The following is a 17,842-nucleotide window of genomic DNA, read 5'->3' as shown; positions in this document are numbered from 1 at the left end:
GGAGCCAATCACAAAATGGCTGCCTCAGGAGGCAGAGCCACACACATGTAGGAAGCCCAAGTGTGGGGTAGAAGAGAGGTAATTAAAAAAAAAAAACCACTGAAAAAGGGGAATGAGAAAGATTAAAACCAGCACTGTGGTGGAAGCTCCAACTGAAATGTTATTTTCATCTGCACAGCTACTCAGATCTCCAGTGACCAATCACAAGCTTTGCTGGGCAAAAGCACTACATTGCCCCACCCACTTTCTAAAAACACTTTTGTAAGCACCAGGAACATTGCTGGTGGGCACCCCGGCACCCACAAGCACCATGTTGGGGAAACCCTGCTTCAAATAAGAAAAGGTAAAGATAGTCCCCTATGCAAGCACCAGTCGTTTCCGACTCTGGGGTGATGTCTCATCATGTTTTCATGGCAGACTTTTTACGGGGTGGCTTGCCATGACCTTCCCCAGTCATCTACACTTTCCCCCTTAGCAAGCTGGGGACTCATTTTACCGACCTCGGAAGGATGGAAGGCTGAGTCAACCATGAGCTGGCTACTTGAACCCAGCTTCCACCGGGATTGAACTCAGGTCGTGAGCAGAGAGCTCGGACTGCCGTACTGCAGCTTGCCACTCTGCACCACGGGGCTTCGCTTTAAATAAACTTCCCTCTAAATAATATTTGCTGTTTGCATGAATATTATAGAAAGATATTTGGAAGAGGTATCAAGTAGACTGAACCCAGAAAGCTTTGCTGGTGTGACTTTATAGTAAGCCGATGTATGCAGTGGATATGTATACGCTACTACATTTAGAAGAAGAAGACATTGGGTTTGTATCCTGCCCTCCACTTTGAATCTCAGAGTTGCTCACAATCTCCTTTATCTTCATCCCCCACAACAGAAACCCTGTGAGATAGGTGGGGCTGAGAGGGCTCTCCCAGCAGCTGCCCTTTCAAGGACAAACTTGTGTGAGAGCTATGGCTGCCCCAAGGCCATTCCAGCAGCTGCAAGTGGAGGAGTGGAGACTCAAACCTGGTTCTCCCAGATAAGAGTCCACACACTTAACCACTACATCAAACTGGGCAACTGACATTCAGATTGACTATATTGACAAAGCTGGCATTGTCAAGCTATTTACATACGGCTGGGCCTGGTTTTCCATCTGATCCTGGACTTCCTGGGCTTCCGGTTAATCCCTGCATGAGAAAAGAACAATAAGATGAACACCATATCAGGAAGTGTTCTATTTCTTGTAAGATACAGCATCAGTTTAGTAAGCGCCTGGCTTTTAAAATGGCGGTGACTTTGGGATCTAGGGTTGCTAAGTTCAATTCAAGAAAAATTACTGGGAACTTTGGGGGTGGAGCCAGGAGACATTGCAGGTGGAGCCAGGAGCAAGGTTGTGACAAGCATAATTGAACTCCAAAGGGAGTTCCAGCCATCACATTTAAGGGTGTCCCACACCTTTTAAATGCATTCCTTCCATTGGATAGGGGCACCTTCTTTTGGGCTCGTAGAATTGGACCCCCTGGAGATGCTAGGGATTGAACTTGGAACCTTCTGCATGCCAAGCAAAGGCCCTACCACTGAGCCACGGCTCCTCCCAATTTTTTTGTCTTATACTGAACCAGACCATCAGTCCATCAGAGTCAGTACTCTCTACTCAGACTAGGGACCCAAGGAGAGGTCTTTCACATCTGCTACAGTCCTTTTAACTGGAGATGCCAGGGTTTGAACTCAGGGCCTTCTGCATGCCTATCAGAGGCTCTTCCACAGACCCATAACCTCTCTCCTGCTTATTGTCTACTTACTCTCATTCCTGGAAGTCCAGGAGATCCATCACGTCCGGGTTCACCGGGGCTTCCTCTTTGTCCCGCTGGTCCGGGACCACCTCGTTCACCAGGGACACCCTTCAACGACAGTGAAACAGGGTTATTACTGAAACATAGCAACATCATTCCTTTTACAACCTGAAATAAACAGCAATAAATATTACGGGAAACAAAATTTCTATCCAGAGAGGAGGGCTGTACCTTTTCACCTGGTGCCCCATTTCTACCAGCAGGACCGCTAAAACCTGGAGCACCCTGAAAAACACAAAAGCAGGACTTTCAGTTTGTGGATGGGAAATAGCAAATAAGAGGGCTGGAATTCTTTCCCAAATATCTGCAGAACTATTAAGAAATATGCCATGTTCCAGCTAAGTGGAAAAGTCAAAACATATCTTGAATCTCTGAACCATGATGTTCTTATAGAAGAAGAAGAATTGCAGATTTATACCCCGCCCTTCTCCCTGAATCAGAGACTCAGAGTGGTTTACAATTTCCTATGTCTTCTCCCTCCACAACAGACACCCTGTGAGGTGGGTGGTGCTGAGAGGGCTCTCACAGCAGCTGCTCTTTTAAGGACAACTTCTGTTATAGCTATGGCTGACCCAGGGCCATTCCAGCAGGTGTAAGTGGAGGAGTGGAGAATCAAATCCGATTCTCCCAGATAAGAGTCCACACACTAAACCACTACACCAAACTGGCTCTCTTATAGTAACAATGCATATATCTGTGGTGATATCATGGGTGATGTATTTAGAAAGCCCCAAATTGTGCATTATACATATTGTGAATATGCCCTGGGTGGAATTCTAGCAGGAGCTCCTTTGCATATTAGGCCACACACCCCTGATGTATCCAATCCTTAAAGAGCTTACAAGGCTTTTTTGTAAGCTCTTTGAGGATTGGCTACATCATGGGGCATGTGACCTAATATGCAAAGGAGCTCCTGCTGGAATGCCACCCCTGAATATGCCACTTTGGGTCCCAGGTGTGGAGAAAGATAAATACCTGAAGCTGCCTAATACTGAATTGGACCATAGGTCTATCAAGGTCCATATTGTCTATGTAGACTGGCAGTGGCTCTCTAAGATCTCAGGTGGAGGTCTTTCATATTACCTATAACCTGATTTATTTCAATTGGAGAAACCCGGAATTGAACCTAGAACCTTCTGCATGCCAAGTATTGCTCTGCAGCTGAGCCAATGATGATATAATCCAGGACTAAAGTTCAAGGCTGAAGAATTAAGGGACCATTTCACTATTCAGGTCTCTTTCTTGTACGAACATTGCCTTATGAGGAAAAATCTTAGCTGATTTCATTGTCCTGAATTAACAGTGTCCTGAATAGCTCCATTGGCTCTGATATATCTAAGGCTGGTCATGATGAAATCCCTTTGGAATTGTGCCATAGCATGGTGGCTGACAAAATGGCTGCTACAAAATGGCTGCCGTGGGAGGTGAAACCAGCCACAAAATAAGAAATAAGAGAAGCCATGTTGGATCAGAACAATGGTCCATCCAGTCCAACACTCTGTGTCACACGGTCGCCAAAGCCCAAAATGTCATCAGGAGAGGGGCCAGAAAAATGATCGCCACAGCTTGATTGCAGTGATACAATTCAGATCCTTGGGCTATGGTGACACCTGCTACCCAAGTAACGTTTGTAAAAATCTGCACAGCCAATCAAATCTCCAGTGGCCAATCAGAAGCCTTGTTGGGAGGAAGGCCCACCTGCTCCTACACACTTTTGAAAAAACTTGGCGGGTGCCAGGAAAGGTGTTAGAGTGTACCATGATGCACTTGGGCAATGTGTTCGGGACCCTAGTCTAAAGGGCTGATGATGACTACTTGCCCTCTCTCCCGGATTTCCAGGCAAACCATTTGTGCCAGCTTGACCAGGAGCTCCAGCTTTGCCTTCTTCACCTGGAGGACCAGCTGCGCCAGGAGTGCCATTCTCACCCTGATAAAAGAAATACAATAAAATATGATTAAAGCACGAATTGTGGATTAAAACCTCCTAGAGATGCATAGGCAAACACTTACCCTCTCCCCTCTTGCTCCTGGTTCTCCTTTGTTGCCGTTCTTACCGGGTTCGCCCTGAAGATGAAGACAGCGCCGTTAGAATCATCCTAGCTGGCTCATCCAATAGGAATAGCACAGCAAGATGAATCGTAGGCCCCTCCTCTGTCTCCCATCATGCTTTCGTTTGATTAAAATGTAATGGGAGAACTTTGCTGTTATGAACTTTTGGGATTAATGGCAGGTTCGCATGCCCACGTTCATCCCTCGACTGTAGAGGAAACCAAGACTTTGCAAGTGAGCATGTGTCGTCAAATAAAAAAACCCTACAGGCACAACGTTCATACAATCTCACAGCTATCTCAAATAAAACATTTTCAGGTAATCAGTTCAGTGCAGTTTCAAGTTTTCAAGGCATATGTTAGATTTTGGGTAAGCAAGAAAAGAGAACTCAAAGGATGTTCATATGAACAGGGGCTAGAGAGATCTAAGCCACTGAATTTCCTTTCCCTGTAACGCAACAGCTATATGTTGGAATAAGAACATAAGAGAAGCCATGTTGGATCAGGCCAATGGCCCATCCAGTCCAACACTATGTATCACACAGTGGCCAAAATACACACACACACACACTGTGGCTAATAGCCACTGATGGACCTCTGCTCCATATTTTTATCCAATCCCCTCTTGAAGCTGGCTATGCCTGTAGCCACCACCACCTCCCGTGGCAGTGAATTCCACATGTTAATCACCCTTTGGGTGAAGAAGTATTTCCTTTTAGCCATAAGAACATGATATTTTACAAGAGCTTTGTTACTGCCTTGATAAAATATGGCTAAATCACATGCACAATTTTTTATGTTGCCTTACAATAATATCTTTAGTTTCTGTTGTTCTGCAATATTCTGTAGATGATCAGTCCAAGGAGAAATACATTGGTTACAACCAGGGCTTCTTTTTGTAGCAGGAACTCCTTTGCATATTAGGCTGCACACCCCTGGTGTAGCCAATACTCCAAGAGTTTACTTTAGGCCCTGTAATAAGAGCCCTGTAAACTCTTGGAGGATTGGCTACATCAGGGGGTGTGGCCTAATATGCAAAGGAGTTCCTGCTACAAAAAGTCCTGATTACAACATAAAATATAACTGGGGGGGGGGGGGAGCTAAAAAGGATATGGGCAATTGAGTCAACTTGATCTTTACAATAAGTACAAAAGTGTTTCTCAGGAGGAGTTCTGCTGAAGCAGCCCTTCACCTCAGCGGAAGGTAGCACGTTTGCATCCCAGTGATAGGAAAGAATGATGATATTCTGGAACTGTTAAATAAAATGAATTTCTGTGCTGTGGAAAAGTGTCCACATTACGCACATGGGGCCCCAGTTCTATTAATTGGCATTGTGGGTAATTTATTCTTGTTTTTGCCATCTGTGTTCTCTTGTTTCTTTCTTTTTCTTATTATTCACATTTTGGGTTTGTGGTGTCCTCCCAATGGGTAATAACAATATGTCTTAGAGAAAAGAAAGATGGTGTTTTGATTTTCAGGGGAAAATGGGGTGACTGAAGACTCCCTGTATAATTTTTTTCTAGGCATGTTCTGGGTCCAGTGACCCCACCCATTGTTTTTTTAAACACATGGCAACAATGCAGGAGATTTTCTTCTTCATGCAGACTTACAGCTGGACCTCTTTGTCCGGGGATTCCATTAGTTCCAGGGGGACCAGGAGGGCCACGAGCTCCAAGCAATCCTGGAGATCCAGGAATACCACCAGGACCCTGTGTTGAAATAAAAGGCACTGTAAGAACCGGTGCTTAAAGATGCTAAGCAAGGTTACATAAGAGTTAGCCAACGGAAGTACTGCCCAGGGACACTTACTGGTAGACCTTTTGCACCCGGGCTTCCGTCACGTCCTCCGGGACCCTACAGGGAATAAGTAATATTGTAATTATTTAATGACATAATTTATAGTCCACCTTTCTCACATGGACTCAAGACGGATTATTAAGGGGAGGGACGGTGGCTCAGTGGTAGAGCATCTGCTTGGGAAGCAGAAGGTCCCAGGTTCAATCCCCGGCATCTCCAACTAAAAAGGGTCCAGGTAATAGGTATGAAAAACCTCAGCTTGAGACCCTGGAGAGCCGCTGCCAGTCTGAGAAGACAATACTGACTTCGATGGACCAAGGGTCTGATTCAGTATAAGACAGCTTCATATGTTCATATATGTTCATAGTAAGTAATATACTATTTACATTTCTAGTAACAGATGTTCTAGATTTACAGTACGATCCTATGTAGAGTTACTCTAGTCTAAGCGCTGGAGTCTATTTCTACAGAATGTGTTTTAGTAGTTTAAATGTATTTCTATTTTTGGAAAAAACCACATGCCACTTACTGGAGGGCCCGCACCGCCAGGCTGGCCTTGAGGCCCGGGTTCTCCTCTCGGTCCCGGTGGACCAGAGGATCCAGGGGGGCCCCCAGGGCCAACTTCACCCTGCAAAGTAAAGAGTAGGAGATCAACCCAAGCTCGGTGGCCAATTATTTCATTCTGGAGGAAAACACAGGGAGGAAGGAATTTGACCGTCTGCCCACGGGTGCGCTGCTGGAGCGCAGTAGCTGTTCAGGATTCCTGGGTTCCATGACTTCTCAAGCATTCCTGTTTATCATCTGAAGAAAATGATTTGTGAACTATTGCCCAGAGAGGGCACAGTGAAGTAACCGTATCTTTTAGGGCTACCATTTGCCCACTTCCAGCAGGGAATCCCCTGCCACTGTGCTCATTTTCCCAGTGTCACTGATATCAGCAGCAGGAGAAAAAAAAAATGGAGGGGGTGGTAACTGACCCCCAAACGATACAACTTTCAGGGTTGGAATCCCCACCCCCGATTCATAGGATTTTATCATAGAGATCTGTGGATATTTCTGGAGCAGGGGTGGCCAACGGTAGCTCTCCAGATGTTTTTTGCCTACAACTCCCATCAGCCCCAGCCATCAGCCATGCTGTCTGGGGCTGATGGGAGTGGTAGGCAAAACACATCTGGAGAGCTACCGTTGGCCATCCCTGTTCTAGAGCATCATCCATAAATGATGTTATTTCCAGGTTACGCATGACTCTCCTCAATCCCTGCCCCAGAAATCTCTCAACAGTTGTAAGCTAGGACCTCAGGGCTTTTTTTTGTAGCAGGAACTCCTTTGCATATTAGGCTACACACCCCTGATGTAGTCAGTTCTCCAGGGGCTTACAGGGCTCTTATTACAGGGCCTACTGTAAGCTCTTGGAGGATTGGCTACATCAGGTGTGTGTGGCCCAATATGCAAAGGAGTTCCTGCTACAAAAAACCCCCAAGGGACCTGAGGACCATAATATATCTACACCACAAGTCCAAGTAGTTTTTTATACATCACTTTAATGCTTAATAATGAGTTCCCTGCAAAGGGTCCTCTCTAAAACCTAAAGCTGAACAGCTGCTAAGGATCTTCCATGCTAGATCCCTGCACCCCTTCTCAGAGCTAGAGTCAACAGGGTTTCTACTGGAGATGAGAATCATGTAAATTGATGGAAGGCTCTTCAGACGAGAAGAAGTTCCATCAGCCTAATGTAGGATAAATGCCGACATAACTGACTTTCCTTCTACACAGGGGTGGAATTCTAGCAGAAGCTCCTTTGCATATTAGGCCACACTCCCCTGATGTAGCCAATCCTCCAAGAGCTTACAAAAAAGAGCCTTGTAGTCTCTTGGAGGATTGGCTACATCAGGGGGTGTGGCCTAATATGCAAAGAAGCTCCTGCTAGAATTCCACCCTTGCTCCTACTAAACGTCTGTGAAATCTATTTTGAAGTAAATGTGCTAGAAACACAGATTAATATATTGGAAACATTCATTTACAGAGAAACTTCTAGATTATATACATCATCAGGTAGGTACCTTAAAACCTGGAGATCCTGGGAATCCTGAAGGGCCAGGTGGGCCAGGGGGACCCTAAAGGAAAAAAAAGGAAAAAAAATATAGTTAGAAGAAAACATAATATAATTTGGAGTTGCACATTTAACAAGGGTTGTGTTACGTCATGTTCTTATGCTAATGCATATATTCCATCACCAACAGAAATAAAAGCTATGTTGTAAAATAGGACTTCAAAATACATAGTCCCCAATCAGTCCTAGACTAAGTGGGTAGTTTCACAACAGGAAATTGACACGGAATGATCTCGTCACCAAAAGATCCGTTTGGGTTTGGTCACAACCAGATTGAAATGGTGCGCTCAAAACATGAATATCTGGATCCTGCCTCACTCCCGCCCGTTACTTACATCATCCTCTGTTGAAACTCTGTCGCTTCAAAAAGCTACCAGGTAGTAAGTGGTAGCAAATCACTGAAACACTTCTGGGGCGCCTTTCTTGGCCATCTGAACAGCCAGGGAGTGCCAGGGAAGTCTTGCTCATGTCCTTGAATGGTATGACCATTCCTCTGGGGCACATGTAGCCCAACCCTGTTCCAGCAGCAGACTGCGCACTGTCTGACCACCCCCAGGGTGCTTTCCACTAAACCAGTTTTCTTCTGAGATGGAAGGCTGCTGCTCCATCTGTACCCAGCCTTAGTATTTTCCTATTTCATTCAAACCCTGGACTTCCTGATGAGATTGGGCTAGCCTGGGCCATCAAACCCATTAAGTATAAGGTCATTCTTTTATTTGATTACTCCCTTTTGTTTGGCTCGGGGTGGTGCAAGGTAAGACTCTTAACGTAAGAATCAATACTTTTGGCCCAACTATCAATTAATTTACCCTTAATAGGATGTTTATTTATTTATTGGCAAATTGGATTTCATTTATCTTAAATTCTATATAAAATGTTCCACAAGATTATATATGCTGTATCGTGCCAGTTTGGTGTAGTGGTTAAGTGTGCAGACTCTTATCTGGGAGAACCGGGTTTGATTCCCCACTCCTCCACTTGCACCTGCTGGAATGGCCTTGGGTCAGCCAGAGCTTTGGCAGAGGTTGTCCTTGAAAGGGCAGCTGCTGTGAGAGCCCTCTCCAGCCCCACCCACCTCACAGGGTATCTGTTGTGGGGGAGGAAGGTAAAGGAGATTGTGGAGGGCGGGATATAAATCCAATATCATCTTCTGCATCTTCTTCTTCTCTATGCACAGTAGAATTTTGTTATGTGCTAAATCAATGTATTTGACGCTACTTCATTTAAAAGGTTATGTACAACCTGGAGATTTCCAATAAACTTATCACATATATATTATATTATCACATGATATATAGTATAAGCTAATTCAAAATGGCAATGTGGTAGCATACAATGGCAGTGTAATTGCAGGTTCATGCCCAGACTGGATATGAGCAATATTATCGATTAACTGTTTGGATATACAGAAATGCAGGAAAAAGGGTAATGATGGAAGAGCATGGTACTTACAGGTTGGCCAGCTGCTCCTGGGGAACCATCGTTGCCACGACCGCCCTTTCAAAAGAAGACAAACAATATTACTCCTTTTGAAAAATCTTCAGCTGCAATCAAAAATTTCATCTGCTGGGATGTGCATCTTTTTGTATGCGCCAAATTTTCTCTGTCCTTGAAGTCAACAGGGAGGTCAATATGCTGGAATGCTGTACCTGTATCAGAGCTCTAGTGCTCATGGTGAATGGCTGGACCGGGCCAGTTAAAGGGTTCAAGGCAATGAAAGCAACCAGCACAAATCACTAGGCAAGACAATATTCTTAGAAATATCTATTTGATCATTTGTGTCAAGTAAGCAACAAGCAACATGGGACGGTTTAAGAAAGAAGAAGAGAAAGCTGACCTTTACCCTAAACAATAGGGCCATATTAGGGAAAATACAAGACCTGAGAATGGGAGAACATTACATCAGGAGAGGTCTACCCCTTACCCTTGAGGGGGCTCACACAAAATAATTTGGGTTGACTCCAGAGGGTGATAAGGTCAGACATTTTCTGGGATCCCAATTCTAGTAAACAGTCCACTGTTTCCCCCCATGATAACTCATTACAAATAGAGTATCCAAGGACACCAGAGGGAAACACATGTTTGCAAACTCCATCTCTTCGAAGTGTCTCCACTGAAGATGTTTGCTCGAAGGCTTGCAGGGTGGTAGGAATATCGCTGAAAATAATAATTTGCATGATGTTTTGCTCTGGTTACTTACAGCTGACCCTGGGCCTCCTGGTCTTCCTCTTTCACCTGGTTGACCTCTTGGGCCCTAAAAAAATAATACATTAAAATTAATCTCACAGAATGAATGGGAAGAATAGTACATTGTAAGAATTTAAATTTAACATCCTTAGTGGTCTCCCATACAAATGTGGGCTAGGAGCTGACCCTGCTTAGCTTCCAAGATCTGACAAGATTGGGCTAGCCCGGTCAGATTTTGGAGCATCTACAGCCATGGGAGAACTACAGGTTCTGGGTCTTCCATACTGAACGCTAGTGATGTTGTGTATTGGCTATCATGCACAACAAAATAAAGACCGCGGTATAAGGATCAACTTCTGGAGGACTCATCACACTTCAGCTTTCACGTCAGTATGAGATGGGTCAAGATGAGTCAGGGAGCTGCCCTGGGACCCATGCCAGGTGGGAACTCCCCCACCCACAGCCCCATTCAGCCCAATGGAGTAGGGGAGAAAAGGAAGAGCAGGCAGGCTCCTGCTGCTGCTCACACGTGTCCACTTGTGGGGTGGCCTTGGCAGGAGGTGGGTCCCAGCAAGTGGTGCACTGAGGGATCCCATTCCCGACTTTTGTCCCAGAATTACTAAGACTGTCCTTGAGAAGAGTGTGCTGCTGAGACTTCAGCATGGGACAAATAAACCTGCAAAACATTATACGATACCAATCTAGGTCTGGTCCCATTGAGCAATCTGGACAAAGAATAAGCGGCAAATCTGATTGTCTACAGTTCTGGTAACTCAGTTACCGATACTGCATGTCCTCTTGTCTGAGTAGTAATGCAAGGTTCAGTTCTCCACCACCAGAGAACTTCAGTAAGCATAATGGACCCATTTTGATTCACAAATGCTGTTAAATAAAGCAGCGATCTTTGTGCTCTGGTAAACTACTATTGTAGAAAACTCCTACTAAATCGTATTGAAAATAATTACCATTGGTCCAGGAGATCCATTTTCTCCAGGAAGTCCATTCTCACCCTATTTGATAACGAGAATCAATGATAAATACACAGTAGGCTTCCAACCCCCCCCCTCCCCACAATTTTAGTATGCAAGCTTAAAGTCATTAAATATTTTTGTCCTGCTCCTAAAAGAATCCTTTAGGGGCCCATTCAACACCATATGTGCAAAAATTCTTCCCTTCACGTGGCATCTAGGGCTACTCAAGCAAAGCCATTGTGTTATAGTGGTTAGAGTATAAGACTAGAGGATCTTGAAATCCCAGGTTAGTATCCTCTCTTTCCATGGAGGCTTGCTAGGTGACAATGGGCCAGTCACACAAGCTCAGACTAATATAAAGAGAGCCAGTTGGGCGCTGTTGAGAGCAGCTGACTCTAATCTGGAGAACTGGGTTCGATTCCCCACTTCCTTACTTGAAGCTAGCTGGGTGACCTTGGGCAAATCACAGCATTCTCCACCTAAAAAATAGGCATAGCTCACTGCCTAGTCGTGCCCCAAAAAGGGCTACGGCTTCGGCAGCCACACAATCCCTTCCAGGATCTCCTGGCTATTCCACAAACAATGACATACAGTAATTAATTAATTACCAACATATGTCACAGGGTTGTTACGGGGATAAAATGGAGGTGAGCAAAACGAGGTCAACCACAATGAGTCCCCACGGGGCAGAAAGGCAGAATATAAGTGAAATAAAAAATATGAATGCATTGATGTCTGCATCAATTGACGTTCATCCATCTCCTAAGGACGGGAATGGGAGCATGGTGGTCTCCTTCAACCCTCACCAGGAGGTCCCCACTGATGGACCTCCTGATAGTGCCTAGGTTTTTTTGGCCACTGTGTGACAAAGAGTGTTGAACTGGATGGGCCAGTGGCCTGATCCAACATGGCTTCTCTTATTTCTTCTTAGCATTCTCAGAGTTTACAGATTTATTCACTGATGATATGTACAGAGATCTTTGCAAGCATCAGGGTCTTTCCAACTCTCTGGTGCCCACAGATTTCTGAGGATCAGGTCTTAGTGTAAGACATTAAATGTTTCCTCATTCTACATGCATCACGTATGGGGGGATATCATGTGATAATGAAATATTAGAAATAAGGGGGGAAGGATTTTAATACCTGATTACTTATTGATTACAATTTCAATGGAGTTCATACGGTGTATACCTAAAACCACACTGGTGGAAATGAGTCTCATAGAAGCAGAAGTGCTTACTCTACAGATTGGGTTGGATCAGTGGGAAGAGTTCCACTAAAGGAACGAGGGTAATTTTTGCTGATTCCCCCTCTCCACCACACAGACCTCTGATTTCCCCCTTGTGCTGTTTCTGGAAGACCCCTAACCCCCCAAGAAGCAAGATTCGGGTGAGCATTTTGGGAATCCTTTCCACCAGTGGAGGTTTTGTGTGGGATCCATGCCATAGTCACATAAGAAATTTACCCTCAGACCAGGAGCACCGGCATCACCTTTGGCGCCATCTCTTCCATCAAATCCCTTTAAGGATAAAAGAAGAAAAGGGTGGGGGGAGATGTTTAAAGTTAAAAGTTATATGTAAGTGCTGTCAAGTTGTAGACAACTCTTGGCAATCCTGTAGGGTTTTCAAAGCAAGAGAGAAATAGGTGCAAAGCGACCTTGGGCTTCCTTGGTGGTCTCCCATCCAAGTACTTACCAGGGCCAATCCTGTTTAGCTTCCAAGATGTGGTGAGATCAGGCTATCCTGGGTTATCCTGGTCTGTCTGTCTGTCCGACTCTATCTATCTATCTATCTATCTATCTATCTATCTATCTATCTATCTATCTATCTATCTATCTATCTATCTATCTATCTATCTATCTATCTATCTGTCTGTCTGTCTGTCTGTCTGTCTGCCTGCCTGCCTGCCTGCCTGCCTGCCTGCCTGCCTGCCTGTCACCTCTCCCTCCCCAATCTCTCTCTCTCTCTCTCATCCATCCATCCATCATCTCTCTCTATTCTTCTTCTTCATCATCAACAACTATCTATAAAATTTTTATTTTTTCTCCTTTCAGCTGTACCAAAAAACACAGATTATTTATTTTAGTATGTCTCCCCAATTCCTTACCTATACTCAATAAATGTTTACTGACAGAACCCTGATCTGAAACCAACTTATTCTGTGCAACTGACTCATCCCACAAATAATCCCTGTGACTATGGATCAGGGCCAAAAATCTTTTGGGTTTCAGGGCCTAGAGACGTTACTTCCATCAGAAAGCATCTGATCCCTCACATTAGTAACTGGAAAATTGGGATCAACCATTATTTCTCCAGGACTGGAACAAAAACATTTAACATAGTCCACCTCCACAATATGCATCTCCTCTCCTCATCTAAATCCACAGAAATAAAATAAATAAATCAACAAATCTGTACAGTCTCATGAGTCATGAAAGAAAAAAAATTACTAATTTGTTTTGATATGACATAAGTAGGTCATATCATGGAAATGGGTATGAGACCCAAACAAGTGCACCTCCCTACAGTGGCTGGCCACTCTTGGAGATCAACTGCCTACAGATGCAACCACTAAACCCTTGTGGAATTAAAACCAACTGCCATTTTAAAATGTCCCTGTGCTGAGAGGACTGCACGGGCTGCCTGTTGTGTACCGAATCTGTTTCAAGGTCCTGGTATTAACTTTCAAAGTCCTATATGGCCTAGGACCTACGGATCTGCGGGACCGCCTTGCCCCACATGTACCCCAGAGAGCACTGAGATCAAGCTCTCAAAATCTTCTGGCTGTCCCTGGGCTAGAAGAGGCTAGGCTTAACTCCACCAGAGCAAGAGCCTTCTCGGTTGCGGCCCCAATACTCTGGGACACCCTCCCAGAAGCCATCAGGGCCCTGCGAGACTTATCGCAGTTCCGCAGGCCCTGTAAGACTGAACTGTTTTAGATGGCATATGACATCTAACGGGAGAGGGTTGCCACCACATCCTGATCTATCGCAGTTTAGTACTAACTGCCTAGGATCTATACGCGCTGAGAAAGGAAATATTATATGCCTGAAGTAACACCATTGCATTTTTTTATCTGATTGTTTTATTGTTTGAATATTGCTTATTGTTTATTATGTATTTTACGTTGTTAGCCGCCTTGAGTCTGCATAGAATAAGTGGGATATAAATATAACGTAAATAAATAAGTAAATAAATAAAAAATTATTTTATGTTCAACTCACTCTGTGGCCTTTCATTCCGGGGACTCCAGGCATACCGGAGGGACCTTTGTGGCCCTAAATAAAACACGAGATGCAGCAGCAGAAAAAGGTTAGGAATGTGTATGTTAAACTGAACACTTAGATCAAATCAAGTAATACCTCAGAACCAACGAGATTTTAGGTGTTTTGAGAGTCCAAGTTCCTTTCATCAGATATGTAAAACTAAGAATCTGATATACATAGGCATGTATTTGGGAGGCACCTCCAATTCTATACCAAGGAACATTTCATCTTTCTGAGGGACATAGTTTTTTTTAAAAAAAATCCACTGAGAAAATCCAATGAAATCCTCAGGAAAAAATGCATTGTATTAACGAGAGTGAATAGAAGCCTGGCACTGCAATTTTACTGCAGATGCTAATATCTGTAAGTTGCCTGAATGGAAACTCTTCAGAGAAAGAAAGTATATATTAAACAAAATAAATCAGGGCTTTTTTTTCCCTTCCAGGAATTCCTTTGCACATTAGGCCATACACCCCTGATGTAGTCAATTCTCCTGGAGCTTACAGTAGGCCCTGTAAGAAGAGCTCTGTAAACTCTTGGAGGATTGGCTACATCAGGGATGTGTGGCCTAATATGCAAAGGAGTTCCTGTTATAAAAAAGCCCTGATTTAATAAATTAACAACTCAAGAAATAATTGGTCACTGAGAAGGAAGAAGAAGAGAGTCTTTGCACACAGCAGTAAATCTGTAACTTCTGGTGAAAGAAACTCTCTTTTGATGGAAGAACCTCTGGATTATGTCGCAGGCTGGGACAATCCTGAAATGCATCATTTTCAAATGAGGCCCCAAGGGAGCAGCTTTCACCAAGACTTTCCACAGTCGTATCCAGGTTGGATTGGATTCATCCATGGTAGTGGAAAGCACTATCCGGTCACAGTCGACTTATGTAAGGTTTTCAGGGCAAGAGATGAACAGAGGCGGCTTGCCATGCCTCTCCTCTCCACAACAGCTTTGGATGTCCTTGGTGGTCACCCACTAACCAGGGCTGACCCTGCTTAGCTTCTGAGATCTGACAAGATCTGTCTAGCCTGGGGCATCCAGGTCAGGGCAGTTGTTGTTCAGTCGCACAGACGAGTCCGACTCTTTGCAACCCTATGGACAAAGTCACCCCAGGCAGATTCATTCCTAAATCAATATTTTTTTTGGGGGGAGGGCAGATAACTTAAAGACTAGGGGTTCTGGCTAGAGATACAAGCACGAAAGAAATCAGGGACATTGAAGCCAGACAAATAAGACCTGGACTGAACAAATCTACACCCCCCCTCCTTTGCAGATGAGAGCCAGTTTGATGTAGTGGTTAAGTGCACGGACTCTTATCTGGGAGAACCAGGTTTGATTCCCCACTCCTTCACTTGCAGCTGCTGGAATGGCCTTGGGTCAGCCATAGCTCACATAAGAGTTGTCCTTGAAAGGACAGCTGCTGTGAGAGCACGCTCAGTCCCACCCACTTCACAGGGTGTCTGTTGTGGGGGGCTAAAGGAGATTGTGATCGCTCTGCGATTCAGAGTGAAGGGAGGGATATAAATCCAATATCTTCTTCTCTCAGATTATGTCCTTGTGTGGGCTGGAGCAATGTCAACAAGCCCACTACAGGTGCAGAGCGTCCTTGAAGGTTGTCTTGCAGTCATCTTGGGCACCACCTTTTTGTCTGATTTTGTACTCATGTACATTTTATTTTGTAAGTGGCTTGGAGGCCCAGCATTGGGGAAAATGAGATTAAACAAACAAACAAACAAAATATTTCCTCACAGGAGCTCCAGGCAATCCACGTTCACCAGGTCTCCCAGGTCGTCCAGATTCTCCCTACGGGCGAGTAAAAGAAAAGAACAGCGTTTTAAAATTGTTTCATGGCCTCCAAAAAGGACTACTGGGTAATGGCGTATGTCAGTTCTGGGGAAAACCTGGAAATAAAGTCACACCTCTCTAGGAATCACCAGAAACGATCAAAGAGTTTCCACTGATTCCTAGAGTGGACTGATGTCATTGTGGGGTTTTCCTTGGATGTGATATCATGCATTTGCCTGACAGTGTCCCCTCTACACCGCTTCTGGTCTTCTGACCGGAAATAGGAAGTAGAAGTGGGGATCTGCCATGTTTGACAAGAACCTGCTAACAGCCCATGGATTCCTGGTGTGCTGATGCGATAAGTGTGTGTGTGGGGACTGAAAAGGAGTGAGGGGCCTTAGGCACTCCCTGCTCCCATTACCAACCAGGAGATGGTCTTGGCAATTGACATAAAAAGTTAGATTTAACTAAAATGGAGACATGGACAAATATATCCTCTTCACATTTTTCTGTTCCATATGCAGATAGACCCCGCCTCAAATTCTCCCCCCAAGTTATGCTACAACATTCATACTCCTTTTGACACAGATTTTCTGTGTTAGGGAGGGGAAAATGTATGAAGTAGCCCCAAAGCTCACCAGCTGAAATCAATCCAGGAATACTTTATGCCCAAAGCCCACTTTAAGACTATTTTAGAATAGGATATCAGTAGCTATAAAATAACGGAGCTACAAACTTTCAGTAGGTAGATAATCCCCAGTGCAAGCACCAGTCTGGGGTGATGTTGCTTTCACAACGTTTTCACGGCAGACTTTTTACGAGGTGGTTTGCCATTGCCTTCCCCAGTCATCTACAAACTTTCAAGTCCCTTGGAAATAGAGAACATCTTGCAAAAGCATGTTAGCGGTTTGGAATCAATGTGCTAAGCAATGCAAATAAGTATAGGGAGGGAGATAACAGAAGAACATGTACATCACTTTTCTTAACCTCAGTTGGGCTGAACAAGCATTTTAAAACCCCAAACAACCACCCATTTCTTACAGGTAATTTTTTAAATAAAACAGGCAAGCTGAAGTATAACTTTATGCAATAGAATTTGCATACTGCTAATTGGAAACTTACATCTTTCCCAGCTGGACCAGGGGGGCCCAATAATCCTGGGGGACCAGCGGGGCCCTGTGGGAGAAAAAATCAAAGAAAAATATTCTTCCGTTACTGCTAAATAGAAGTAGGTTAGAATGTTAGAATTTGGATGAACCCTTTGCCAGCGATGAATGCGGTTATACCAAGATAAGACTTGAAAGAAGGTTTATTCTATGTCAGACTTAGATTCAATACAGAAGGGAGGTTCCCCATTAGAAAGTTCCCCTGACTTAGCATTAGGGTTGCCAATAGCTGGTTGGGATGTACCCAGAGATCGGGGGTTGGAGCCTGAAGAGGGCAGGATTTGGGAAAGGGAGAGACCTCAGAGGCAGAGCTGGATTAACAACAAGGCCAAGTAGGCACTGGCTTATGGGCCCCCATGCTTTTAGGGGTCCTAGGCTGGCTTCCCCCCCCCCTGCTTGCAGCCCTCCCAGCCTGCATGGACAGCCAGCAACTGAACCTCTCTTTGCCTGACTTACCTGGTGCGGCTGCTGCTGGCTTTGTTGCCAATTTGCCACTCTCTGTCCCCCCCCCCCCGCGCAGTTTTGTCAAAGGGGCTTTTGGGAAAGTGGATGCAGCGAGGGCCACAGGCGGCAGGGTGGGTGCTCCAACTCTGAGATAATTTGCAAGCCCCCCCCCCAATATTTTGACTGTCTGGGGGCCTCTACAGGGTTTAATCCGGCACTGCTC

The 17,842-nt window shown here is 44.7% G+C and overlaps 1 protein-coding gene across 1 annotated transcript in view; it reads right to left on the bottom strand.

The window, feature by feature from the left end:
* The window catches only part of COL3A1 (collagen type III alpha 1 chain), a 73,573-nt gene that overhangs the window by 49,084 nt on the left and 6,647 nt on the right, over positions 1-17,842 (bottom strand). The window contains exons 5-20 of the mRNA XM_060257051.1: positions 17,132-17,185; positions 15,974-16,027; positions 14,183-14,236; positions 12,425-12,478; positions 10,954-10,998; positions 10,002-10,055; positions 9,254-9,298; positions 7,752-7,805; positions 6,221-6,319; positions 5,704-5,748; positions 5,505-5,603; positions 3,857-3,910; positions 3,666-3,773; positions 2,018-2,071; positions 1,796-1,894; positions 1,127-1,180 (exon numbers count right to left, since the gene is read on the bottom strand). Coding sequence (XP_060113034.1) covers positions 1,127-1,180; positions 1,796-1,894; positions 2,018-2,071; positions 3,666-3,773; positions 3,857-3,910; positions 5,505-5,603; positions 5,704-5,748; positions 6,221-6,319; positions 7,752-7,805; positions 9,254-9,298; positions 10,002-10,055; positions 10,954-10,998; positions 12,425-12,478; positions 14,183-14,236; positions 15,974-16,027; positions 17,132-17,185 — 1,026 coding nt within the window. The remainder of the gene's footprint in view (positions 1-1,126; positions 1,181-1,795; positions 1,895-2,017; positions 2,072-3,665; positions 3,774-3,856; positions 3,911-5,504; positions 5,604-5,703; positions 5,749-6,220; positions 6,320-7,751; positions 7,806-9,253; positions 9,299-10,001; positions 10,056-10,953; positions 10,999-12,424; positions 12,479-14,182; positions 14,237-15,973; positions 16,028-17,131; positions 17,186-17,842) is intronic.

This window comes from Heteronotia binoei, chromosome 16 (genome assembly GCF_032191835.1).
Source record: "Heteronotia binoei isolate CCM8104 ecotype False Entrance Well chromosome 16, APGP_CSIRO_Hbin_v1, whole genome shotgun sequence".
NCBI lineage: Eukaryota > Metazoa > Chordata > Lepidosauria > Squamata > Gekkonidae > Heteronotia > Heteronotia binoei.
Note: the sequence above shows the minus strand (reverse complement) of the source record. Positions and strands in the feature narration are given on the sequence as shown.